Source organism: Pseudochaenichthys georgianus, chromosome 22 (assembly GCF_902827115.2).
Source record: "Pseudochaenichthys georgianus chromosome 22, fPseGeo1.2, whole genome shotgun sequence".
NCBI lineage: Eukaryota > Metazoa > Chordata > Actinopteri > Perciformes > Channichthyidae > Pseudochaenichthys > Pseudochaenichthys georgianus.
In genome coordinates this window covers 24,703,931-24,717,269 of record NC_047524.1, presented here as the reverse complement: position 1 = coordinate 24,717,269, position 13,339 = coordinate 24,703,931, and the positions used below count along the sequence as shown (strand labels likewise).

Sequence of the window (13,339 nt, the reverse complement as noted above, 5' to 3'; positions counted from 1 at the left end):
GTGTTTGGGATAAGCAATCGTACAATAGCTCAATAATAGTATGTTTAGGTGGACAGAAAGAAATGTTTAATTAATAGTGTGTGGTCAAGGTGTTTTACTTTGCCTGGAAAATATTTATATATTTATATTTCATTTTCATATTAAATAGTTTATAGATCCTTACCGAAGCCTTACCTTGTATGGAAATTGTTAATTTATTTTATATAAAAAAGGGGTGATTTAAAAAAATGTATCTCTGGTTCAAAATGATTTTATCATTGTTTAAAGGTATTTTGAAATATCCATCTCATGCTCATAGAGAGATATGCTCAGCATGAACTTGAACGTAGGATAAAAAGGGGCAGAGAGCTAACCACTAATATTTGATCCGCTTGTTTCTCTGTGAGCATAAGATCCAGACATTCAATGACTTCAATTCCTTATTATTTTAAAAGATATAAACAAATGTGTATGATTGTGAAAGTGTGTTCTAAAAATGTGTCTCAAAGCAGGAAAAATAGTCAACTTTTAGCAGACAAAGTCAGTTAGCCCCGGGTTGATGGCAACTAGAAAGAACAGACCATTGTGATTAAAATGGCAAATGTCTCTTGGTTTGAATATTGTCCGAATCTTTTGGAATAGTGTAAGTCAGGGATGAGCAACTTTGATGGTGGTGGGGGCCACATCATTGATGTACTGGCCACCAGGGGGCCGCAGATTCACTTGGAACACACACACACAAATTCCATGTGTTGCATGTAATTATTAACAAATATACTAAGTCTGACATCTTCATTGACATTTTACAATCAAAGGGAACATCCTCTAATAAGCTCACTAAACAAATATCAGTTCACAGAAATGTTATTTCATTTTTACAAGTGGCATGTTTGTATTGAACAGGTTATTAAACAGTGGAATACAACTATTTTAAACTATTGGAAAGCACGGAAAATGTGTGTGTATTGAGATTAACCATTAGATGACATACACATGAAGTCATGAACACTAACCTAGACATTAGTTGTCTAACTTGAACCTAAAACACTTGTAGCCAGTCTCTGCATTCCCCTTATTCCACAATAAGGGGAATGTCAACACAGACACCTGTCACTCTGCTGTTCCTCAGCGCCGCTCCCCTCCCTCCCGCTGACATTATGAATGAAAAGCGTAGTAATCATAGATAACACGGCAGGGTCCGTGACAGTTTGTTTTCATCTGATTTCAAATAAACAAAGTCTTGGTTTTAAGAATATTAAACTTGTTTCTCCAAATTCAGATGATAAAAACAACTTTGAAGCTTGTAAAGGCATAATTACAAGAGGCAACTTAACGTCACAGCAGGCATAACAACAGCCGGTGTTTCTTGTGAGGGTTTCCCCGGGAAACAAACACAATACACACAATATTATTATTAATTACGTTGTTTATAAATTAATCTGAGGGCCGCAAAAAGAGGAGGTGGGGGCCGCATGCGGCCCGCGGGCCGCCATTTGCCCATCCCTGGTGTAAGTAGACAACTGAACCTTTGTTACAAAGCAGGATGGATCCATGCTTTCGTGTTGTTTACACCAAATTCTAACCCTACCGTCCGAATGTCGCAGCAGAAATCATGACTCATCAGACCAGGCAACATTTGTCCAATCTTCTAACTTCCAATTGTGCAAGCATGTGCAAATTGTAGCCTCAGTTTTCTGTTCTTATCTGACAGGAGAAGCACCCGGTGTGGTCTTCTGCTGCTGTAGCCCATCTGTTTCAATGTTCCACATGTTGTGCGCTCAGAGATGGTCTTATGCAACTATCATTTGAGTTACTGTTGCCTTTCTATCATCTTTAACCAGACTGGACATTCTCCTCTGACCTCTGGCATCAACAAGGCCTTTTCCCCCCAGCAAACTGCTGCTCACTGGATATTTTCCTTTCTTTCGCAACATTCTCTGTAAACCCTAGAGATGGTTGTGTGTGAAAATCCCAGTAGATCAGCAGTTTCTGAAATACTCAGACCAGCCCATCTGGCATCAACAACCATGCCACGTTCAAAGTAATACATCTCCTTCCTTGCCCATTCGGATGCTCTGTTTGAATTTCACCAGGTCGTCTTCGCCATGTCTACATGCCTAAATGCATTGAGTTGCTGCCATGTGATTGGCTGAATAGATATTTGCATTAACGAGCAGTTGAACGGGTGTACCTAACAAAGTGGCCAGTGAGTGTATACATATACTTGTTAACACACTGTAATCAACATGAAACATAATAATGTTAATCAATCATGATTACAGATAGAAATTAAATGACATTTTTTGTTTTATTAAAAGTACTATAGCATGCTGGTGACGCCTTAGCCTCTCAGCCAAGCCAACAAACGCATGCATACACACTCCCTCTGTCCTCATTTATAACTTAAAGTAGATACACAAGACAGACATAAATAATTGCTGCAGTCCATTCACAGCAACTGCTCTCCCTTACCAGTCACTACATTTCACTTTTTCCAATTTAATCTAGCACTTCACCCATCTGCTCTCGGACTCATGACTCATGGAAAACATTTAAGGAAATAAATAGACCCCTCTGTCTCCCTCCATTTCACCATCAGCTCAGGAGATAACAAGACAGAAACTGTCTTCTCATATTCCCAGGTATGAAAATGAATGATGCCGGAGGATATAAAAGATGTGAAGGTGAGATGTCGCAGACTACTGGCTCAGTAAAGTAGATTCAGCTCTTTACCTGATAAATCTGTGAAAAGTAATTTCTCAATAGCACTATTGCGAAACATTTCCAAGTGTTTTAGAGACCGTTTCTCCATTGACATTATTGTATAAAAGAAACCAAGTGGTTACCCATAATGCACAACACTACAAATAATTCCATTAAAAAAAAATAAAAGGCGTAGGAAAGTAATGGATGATGTGGAATGTTCAACATGTGCAGAGAATACCAAAGTATGGGAATATTAAAAAGTTTTGTTAAAAAATGAAATTCCCCTGCAATTGGGGGGAGGTGATACCTTCGTTCTTACCTTCCTCCCAGCCCTGGGGGCTTCCTGCCTTCTTTTCGCTTTTCTTGTCCCCTGCAGCCACTATGCTCCAGGTGAACTCCGGGTTCCCTTCCTGCTGCTGGTGACATGTTCTGCTTTTGCCCAGGCATTGGTGATCTGGTAAAATAAAGATGAATTTTAATATGGAGCACTCCTAATAGGCCTATGTACAAACAGATTACCATAGAAACAACAAGTCCTCCAACTCATACAACCAAATAGGTCGATTGTTCAAGCGCTTATTACGACCTATAATCACGTTTGAAAGTTTTCGACCTCTAGTGCTCCCGTTGAATGCAAACGCTACGGAGGGTCGTATATTCACAAATAACCCTCTCTGGAAAATCCTAAATTGTAGGATAGTTTGGCCATTAAAATGCTTTTTGATTAGATTTCTAGCGAGAAGTGTATATTGTACTTTCAGAATCCAGGTCCAGTGGATGTGTAGGATCTATAGTTTGATAGATATTACGAAGATGATTTGAGGTCTCAGGAGAACGTGTATATGCGGCAGCGTCCATGTAAAGTTAGCGTCAACCCTCACAGGGTGAAAACAGTATTTCCGGTCTCGAAGTTTTCATAATAAAACCGTAATCCCCTCACTGTCAAATTATTTTAAAGCTATATCTGCAGTACTCATCCACTAAAAACATCAGTGTATCCTTAATTAATTTGTTTAAATTGTGTACAATGCTTTTGTGTTTTTCCCTTTCGATTCTGAGAGACACATTTCATTTGTCAGAGGTTTTGATAGGCTAAAACATCGAACTACCCATAATCCTCAGATATATTGTTGAAGCTCGGTGATTGGATGTTTTAGCCGCAATGCACGTTGGGATATGGTGTTATGCGATATGAAATCAAAGTCGAGAGACTGAAACTGTATTTTTCTTTACCGTTCTTTTTTAATTTCATGATGAAGTTAATAGTAATATTATTGTTTGATATTATTATGTTTTATTAACTAGACCAGTGCTTCTTCTTTTTTCAGTAATGTACCCCCTTTGAAATATTTTCTCAGCCAAGTACCCCCTGACCGACCCCAAACATTTTTGATAGAAAAAGCCTATATAAATAATTACAATATAGTGATGTTCCATCAGTGTGTGATTTATTAACTACTTCATGCATGAATTACAAGAAACTAAGGATATTTTCATCTTTATGCATGAAAAAAAAGAACACAATGGAAAAAAATGTAAACAGATTTTTCCAAGGAGTTTTTCAATTGAAGTAATATATGTTTAACAAACCAGTGAACAAAATGATATATTATGAAAAACTATAAAATACAATAAACACATTTGACATGTTTATATGAGGACCCCCTTGGTAGTTCTAGGAATATTTTCCTCAAACCATTTTGTTTTGTTTATCTCACGCACCCCCTGCAGTACCCCAACGTACCCGCGTACCCCCATTTGAGAATCACTGAACTCGACCACTGTTTTTTTAATCCGCACCGCCTAGTGGTTAAAGCACGTTATTGAATTTTGTTGTTGAATATGTTATATTTGATGAAAACATTTAGATATTAAGAGTAGCCTACATACAACATAAGGGGAAAGTAGAAGGTCAATGATAGAAATATAGAATAGAAATATCAAGAAGATACTGTAGTGATCTCCACAATAAAAAGCTAGTGCAGGACGTCCAAAGATATTAACAGGAGGAGGTGCAAAACAGACAAACTAATAAGGCTTTATTTAAACATTGAAGAATACTTTAAGTTAAGGTCTTCTTTTGAATAAGAAAAAAACGTTGGGATTATCCACAGATAAATATGAAGTCTGACAAAGTACTTAACGTCTAATATATTGCATAGTTTATTTTAGCACTTGACAATCACCTTCCCTGAATTGGACTCAGGTGTAACTAAAGTCTGATTTAAGGGTTGTTTTATATTTCACTTCATTAATCAGATCTGCAAGTAACACAAAAAAAATGTAGTGAGTAAAAATACCAGGTTAGACCTCTGAATTGTAGTGGAGTAGAACAAAGTAGTTAAGTATGCTGCTGTAAACAAAACATTTCCCCAACTTGGGATCATAAGTATATCTTATCTTATCTTAAGATGATCGATGGCTACTGCCATATTTGCAAAATGTGCCTCTGAACCTTGACAAGTGCATGTTTCAGGCTATCAATTAACAACAGGAGGGGTCACAGACATAAGACCAGCTCTTCTGACTTAGCTGTCAGTGTGGGTATAGTAATGCTGCCCATTCTTGGATACAAGCCATTTTCACCCATTCATTAATTAAATGTTTTAAATGTGAGTGTTCCTCTATCCCCTAAACTCCAGGGATGTGCACAGTTTATACTGGCAACTTCTAATTATGGGAAATACGAAAACGTCTTTTAAAACTACAATTCCCAGTAGAGACGTGCCATAGAACATGTAGCCAGCATGTGTATTCTGGGGGGGGGGGGGGCTGAGTCCAGGTTTGGATAGTCTGCCATGGTTACATTCCATTTCAAAGAGCTGTTTGACGCTCGGCCTAACCTTGTCGCACTGCCACTCCAACATCCAATATCACAGAGCTTGAGGACTAATCATGGGGTTTGTAAAAGCAAAGCGGATGTTGTAGTCCCAAATTATAGGCTGAGGATTCTGGGTAGTGTAGTGTCTTCGGAAACTCTGTAGTTTCTAAACTCCGAAAAAAACTATTTGTTTCTCCGAATCGAAGGTTAAAAAACACAAAACATTGTATACAAATGTTAGTACTTAACAAGGATAAACTGATGTTTTTTAGTGGATGAGTACTGCAGATATCACTGTGTAGTAATTTGACAGTGAGGGGAATACTTCGGTTTTTATTATGAAAACTTCGAGACCGGAAAAAACTGTTTTCACCCCTGAGGGTTGACGCCAACTTTACATGGACGCTGCCGTCAATATAAATTAATAGGGGGAAAGACGTAGTATATACACGTTCTCCTGGCGAGACCTCAAATCATCTTCATAATATCTATCAAACTATAGATCCTACACATCCACTGGACGTGAATTCTAAAAGTACATATACACTTCTCGCTAGAAATCTAATCAAAAAGCAGTTTAATGGCCAACATCCAAAATTTAGGAATTTTCCAGAGAGGTTATTTGTGAATGAAACGTCCCTCCGGAGCGTTTGCATCAACGGGAGCATGTTGTTTCTTAGACGACCACTAGAGGTGCTACACTTTAAAACGTGACTATTGGTCATAATAAGCTGCTGAATAATCAACCTATTTAGTCGTTTTTTTGTTGGAGGACAGGCTGCATAGAAATGAGTATAATTAGAGAATCTCAACAATAAATCAAAACAAGTCTCAGCAGAGGGACGCACATTTCCTCATGGGTTATCACAATGCAATAAAGAGACTAAATCACCTAACTAAATTCTCATTAATGCAAACCCAATGGGAGAAGAAAAACTCATGGCACAGCAACTTATGTTCTTTAAATAATACCAGGAAAGAATATTTGATATATAACACTCATCAAAAGCATTTCAAGATGCCTTGTCTAGTGTGATAGCGAATGAAACTTTTAATTACATATTGTGCCAGGGGAAAAGAGGTGTTCAATTGCATAAACATAATGTTGTCGCAGCTGCATTTCTGCTCTCTTTTGATAGAAAGTCCTCAGTTTAAAAAAATGTGACGATTATTTTGCTACAATCAAAACAGACTTTTTCAAACTGTTGCAATATCTGCTAAATATAAAGCTTTATTCCAGATGTTACCTTAAAAGATAAGACAGATAAAACAAAAACAGGCTCAGGGAGAAGAAACCTCGACAGTTTGATATGTTCAGATTTAATGGCCATGTGCTTTTGGTTGCACAGCATCGTTTTGTATCAGCATGCAAAACAAGAGATAACGTATTTAATAGCAGAACTGCTTTTGTTGCATCGTGCACATCCTTTTACTGGGGGGAGTGGAGGGGGGTTATACAAACAGTGTTCATTTTAAAAGGCTGCTGTCAACACTCGGGCTAGGTGTAATAGAAGTTAAGGTAGTAATGCTGTAATATGTCTCCCTAAAAAAAATTCCTCGGGGAGAGATTCAAGGGTCTGCTCTCCTCCCACTCATCCCCTCCCATGTTTACCTCTATGTGTCCTTCCCTCCCTGTAGACCAGGGGGTGTCAAACTCAAGGTCCGGGTGGCCAAATCCGGCCCGTGACCTTCATTTCATGTGGCCCCAAAAGAGCTTGCAAGATAATATGTTTATTAATAAATGCCGATTTACAGAAGCACGTTGTCCATAAACTACACATAACCCACAATGCATCTCAAATTAGACTTTTATCTCAGAATTTCCCTTTTTTTCTTCAAAATATGCAGTTTGTTTTTGTAAAAGTAACTTTTTTTTTTCAAATGTTACTTATTTGTCCAAAATGTCACTTATTTTTTTTCAATTTCACTTATTTTTTCGATTTTGACTTTTTTTACAGAATGTGGCTTTTCTTTTTAAATAATTGTGTGACATTGTTACTGAAGAGACTTGCAATTATTGTCCCTAGACATCTGCTTTCAGACATAGTTAATTATGAAGTTATACCCTATCTGATAATAATCCAATGCAGAGGCAATAATGTCATACAATACAGTATTTTATATATATGATATATTTATATACGTGTTTTTATATAGTCTTAAAGTTACAACCGGCCCTTTGAGTGCAACCATAATGCTGATGTGGCCCGCGATGAAATTGAGTTTGACACCCCGGCTGTAGACAGACCTCATGTAGACTCTTCCCTTGGGCTTCGGTAAATCGCTCTCTGGAGGCTTGGTCACTTTCAAATTACATCTAGACTCAGCATGAGGTGAACAAAGTGATCTTTTAGTGACTATCTTTAATTTCTCCCACTATTTTTGCTTAACTACAATGAAATGGTCAGAACCAGGCTGGGTTTAGCAGGGTGATGGACTCCATAGCACATTAAAGCTATGGAAGGCAATTTCTTTTTGGCATTATTGGGCAAACATTCTATAATAACCTTTCAGCACATTGTTATTCAAGTGGCACCCCAGGGTACGCAGTTGGCTGGAAAGGCTAAACAAGGAAGAATTGGAAAATACAGCCCTAATCCTGCAGCTCTCCTCTCTGTCCTAGCAACTTCCCCCGGACGAGTAAAGGCATGCATTCACATAACCATCACGAGGACTAGTTATTCATTGAATCCTGATCTTGATTGTGATACAGATGCCGTTATATAGTGGCAATTCCATGGCAACTACTGTACACTCCTGTTTTCTTTGCAAACCTTTGCGCTTGGAAAGCCCTTTTGGATGATCCAGTGTGAGTTGAGCCTCTACATAAACAAGAACTTGAAATAACCGCAGCTGTAAGCTTCTGGCTCACTCAGCAGAATTACTATTACTGTACTGTAGCAACATTTTCTCTTCATCTCTGAGACGCTTCTACAATAATGATAAGACTTTCTTTGATAAGTCCGTCATCAATGTGGGGTTTCTTTGCAGTAGGCTGTTGTTTCAAATGATAGAAAAGCAACTTATCCTGCAGGATATTCTAACGTTGTATCATTCTTTCACCATGTTAAGGGCTATGCACATGCATCATCTTTAACATAACAGCCAAGTCTACAATCACAAGCTACTAAAGACTGTAAACAGAGCCAACAAGGCTACTGAAAATCGCTTAAAATGCTCTGAAAAGTAATGATTTTTGTCAAAAGATGGTAAAGCTATGAAGATGCAAATAGTATGCTGACTGCATTATGATGATAGATAGTAAAAAAGCTCCCCACGATCATCATTTATGTAGATTTATTAGTGTATGTGCATCCATAGAATGGTTACATTCAGCAATTCGGTGTACCATGAAGGTTCCAGGGGGAGGAGAAAGCAATGTTTCTCACAGCAGCGTGACTACAAGGAATCATAAAGACTGTGAAGTGATCAATGCAAAGAATAAACCAGAACTACCGGCACTACATGTAGGACTACATTGAAACTAAAATGTATGAGGCCCTTAGTTTACCTGAAATGTACATGAGATCCCTAGAGTGCCTAATGTTTGGGTAGCTCTTACATATGTTTTATTTTCTGAAAGGTAAATACGTGGATTGGATAAGAATGAGTTGGAGTATTTTAATGGTTTGATCCAAACTAATACAAACCATTGCCATTTGGTTGGTATTATATTGTGTTTTTTCTTTTTGTTCTAGTTCCTACATTCACAGTGTAATCAAACTCTGCCTGCACACACCAGGTGAACTGAAGATACAGCATATACACATGCACAGTATATACACCAATGTCCGCCGTCTTTCTTTTATTGCATTTATGTAATAACCTGGTATTCAGACCACATTTCTAATTTGCATTAGCTTCACTTGCCGGCAATAAGAGGAATTTAAATGAATGCATTTCATTAAACATGCACTATGAAAAGTCCTACAAATAACTGACACTGAACCTTTAAGAATATATACAATTAAAAGAGCTGAGTGAAGCACTTCTCATACCAATCAATCATGTTGTTCAAATACAAAGTGCTACAACTTGAGTCTAGGTAGGCATCTTAACTGGGAGGATCTACTTTCCCAGCGTTTGTTGGGTTCACTGTGCCGAGGTCTCGGAAACGTTCCCATATGGTGCTTGTCTCTTAGAAATCAGAAGCAATTTCACGTATAGATTTTTTGTTTTTACATTTGAGTTCAGCCTGTAGAACCCTGATACCACACTTCTCACTGCAAGCTTGCATTATCTTCGTTTAACAGTGCTGCGGTTCTTTAGATAAAAGATTTCCAACCGATCACAAATAATGTGTACCTGTGCTGCTGCGACTGAGTTCATGTTTGAGTTTTCAGCATACTATAATAAACACTTAGCACTTGACATTGCTTAGGGTGGCAAACCTCAAGGTGACATGCATTCAAAAACGGACTCTTTAAGTCCTTGTGCAAAAACATGTTTTGAAATGCAGAGTGTCTAGCAACCCACAACTGTCAACAAAAAGAAACCCCAGTCAAGGCTGTTGAGTAAAAATGAAAAAGACATTTGACAAAAGAAGCCATTCAGATTACTTCTACTGTTATATCCTGGCTACTTTGAATAAACGTCCAAAGTCTTGAGAACTATACCTTTGAAAGAGTAGATATATTTCTCTCAGGCAAATCAAACTGAACTGGGCTTTTGTGGTGGAGGTTAAAGAACAGGCTCTAAAACAGATCGTTTTTTTTTCTACACGAGATATACTCTATAGCCATACGATTATGGAACGGATTATGACAATTCTGTCCTCGAGTGATTCAAGTATATGTCCAACATTCTTTTTAAATTTTGATTTTAAGCAACGTCAAAGATATTTCCTTGAAATCCTTTCATATTTGTATTTGCTGTCTTAAACAGTTTGAGCAAGTTATCGGGGATTAAAGACGTTGGACGGAATGCAAAAACTGAGGTTTACCTAATGGTGTGGCATCAAGGCTGCATTAGGCTGCCGTTAAAATACATGGCTGTCCACTTGAGGCAGGAGCTCTCTTTAAAGAATCACAGTGGCAGTCATTCACAGCCACTTAGTGCCAGTAAGGGTAATGGTTTCCATGCCCGAAACTTGTCGTTTGGCAAACACCATTGATTCCTTGCTCTTTGCCACTGGGGACCTTTATATGGGATTAGTTTTGTATCATAAATATAAAGCAACCCTTTCTCAGAATAAAGCAAAACTATGAGTTTAAAAGAAAAAAAAACGAAGTCAAGCACAATAAAATAAATTTCAAAAATAAAACTATAAGTTGCAAATAAATCATTTGTGTAATCATGTAAACTATAAGTATATTTTCTTTGTTTTAACATAGGTTTTTGTTTGCAGTTCTTGTTTCTTCTTTCTCAATGATCAGACTTTTGCTCTCGCTGCAGCTCTCTCTTTTGCGCTCCCTCATTTTTTGCTTGAGATTTTGACACAAACCTCCCAGGTGGGCGGGACTTTCAGGAGTGTGTCCCCATTGGCTACTCAGTTTTTGAGTGACAGCCCACTACACCACAGATCATACAGTGCAACTCATGCAGCAAACCGGAGTCCACTCGGCCACGTTAGTGTCGGTGTCTCCTGGGGAGTTTTCATGAACATATCGGACTTATCTTATGGATTGCTGTGCATTATACTTGTGTTGTGTAGTTTATACTTTGTTCCAACTTTAAATATTTTAATACCTGAACACACTGCTGCTGTTAAATAATTTCCCAATGTGGGATTGATAAAGTGTCCGTCTGTCTATTTACTTATTTTATAGATTAAAAAAACACATCAATGTATTTTCAAGCTAAAGGTGATGCACAATATAAACTGTATACTATTATTTGTCAAAGACATGTTACCTTTCAAAAGCATATATTGCTATGTTTAGGACAAACAATTAAAGACTGCTTTAATTTAACAAATTCTACAATATAAAAGTGGCAGATTTGCTTTATTAAACAGACCAGACATAGGCTGCATACCAACACCATTAGGAATATGCTCACATCTTACTATGTTGGTCTGAAGAGCTGAAGCATTCATACACAATGGATACAAACGGTGTTGTCTCATTCTATATCCTGTGAGAAAATGATATACATTTATCATTAAAAATTCGACATACTATTCCTGAGGAAGATCTGAATAATCAACAGATTTGAATGGAATCTCTAAAATGTTCATCTAGAATAAAGACAAACGAGTGATTATACAAATTACATTTATTGAAATTTGAACCAGAAGATGAAGTCTCAAATAATGTTTTAAATAAAAGGACATAAAACAAAAAGGTGGATAATAATAAAATCTATTAAATGTATATGTAAAGATATTTGGTCAAATGAAATGACACTGAGCTAGTGATAACAACAACGCCCGCTTAGATGAAGATGGTGCAGGTCTTTCTTCATGCCCCCCCCCTCCGTGCTGTCCCCTCAGAGGAAGTGGGAAAACGGGATAAGACCTATGTACACCACGCTGTCTTAATGATCCACACTGTTAATATGAGAGGTAAATAATGTTTTAGAAAATGAAAAATATGAAGTTAACAAGTAAAACACAGCTCAGGGGCATCATGGACGGTAGGTTTTCCTACAAAGTTAAGTCAGCCTCCATTGATTTTCATATCAATTAGCGTGTTAATAAAATAAGCTATCATGGCTTATACTTGCATATCTAAACAGAATCATGAAAGCCTGTTGGTAGAGTCAGGCACACGAGTCCGTTGGAGTGTGTGCGCCGGTGTCTGAACGCTCACTCACTAGCTATGTAGCTAACTGTTAGGCTACTTAGCTTGCATTGTTAAGGATCTAATTTAGGTAGCAAAAGCTAACTTTCATAGCACAGCTTTACTTCTCACTTAACACAATAAAGAAACAGACCGTATAGTACAGCACAAACAACACAAATGATCAATACTTGCATATATTTTCACTTGTAGTATTATAATAATTGAAATGCTGGTTCTTCAGGGGGTGTTCTATCCACGCTCAGCTACCGCACCGCAGCTTCCTGCACTGTACAATCGTTGGAGGACTGGCTGTCACTCAAAAACTGAGTAGCCAATGGGGACGCACCCCTGAAAGTCCCGCCCACCTGGGAGGTTTGTGTCAGAATCTCAAACAAAAAGTGAAGGAGCGCAAATGAGAAGAGCTGCAGCGAGAGCAAAAGTCTGATCATTGAGAAAGAAGAAAAAAGAACTGCAAACAAAAACCTATGTTAAAACAAAGAAAAAAGACTTTTTGTTTGCAACTTATAGTTTTATTATTGAAATTTATTTTATTTTGCTTGACTCAGTTTTGTTTTCTTTTAAACTCATAGTTTTGCTTTATTCTGAGAAAGTGTTGCTTTATCTTTATGATACAAAACTAATCCCATACTTTGAAGGCTGAGGAGATGTTGAGAAGTCCAAGGTAACTGTGAAAGCTAATTTGCTTTCCCTCAATAAATGTCTATGTAGTAGCCTATGGTTGGAGCTGCCAAAACACACAGACTCTTTTTTCTTACACATTTTCCTGTGAGCAATGGACTAATTGTGTCTAAAGCTAGAAACAACCGTAAGACCTCATAAGAATTAGAAACCCTGATCACGTTGAGAAGGCAGGGTAAAACAGCCGGTAGTATTACAAAAGTATAGGCAGGATGTGTCTTAAACTGATGGAGCATAGTACAAATTATGTTTTGTTTAATCCCCAAACTTTAAATAAAATATCCAACAACAAATGGGTCACAGAGGCTTTCAGTAGTTTGTGTACTCCAACAAAAACTAAAAACGGTGTATGTACTGTACATACATTTGCATTCTTTACACACTCACGGAAAATATGGATATGCAATTA

The 13,339-nt window shown here is 37.6% G+C and overlaps 1 protein-coding gene across 1 annotated transcript in view; it reads right to left on the bottom strand.

Annotated features, from left to right (window-relative positions):
• The window catches only part of LOC117468194 (ALK tyrosine kinase receptor-like), a 547,997-nt gene that overhangs the window by 273,183 nt on the left and 261,475 nt on the right, over window positions 1-13,339 (bottom strand). Inside the window, 1 exon segment of the mRNA XM_034112221.2 lies at window positions 3,005-3,139. Within this exon segment, the coding sequence (XP_033968112.1) occupies window positions 3,005-3,139 (135 nt within the window).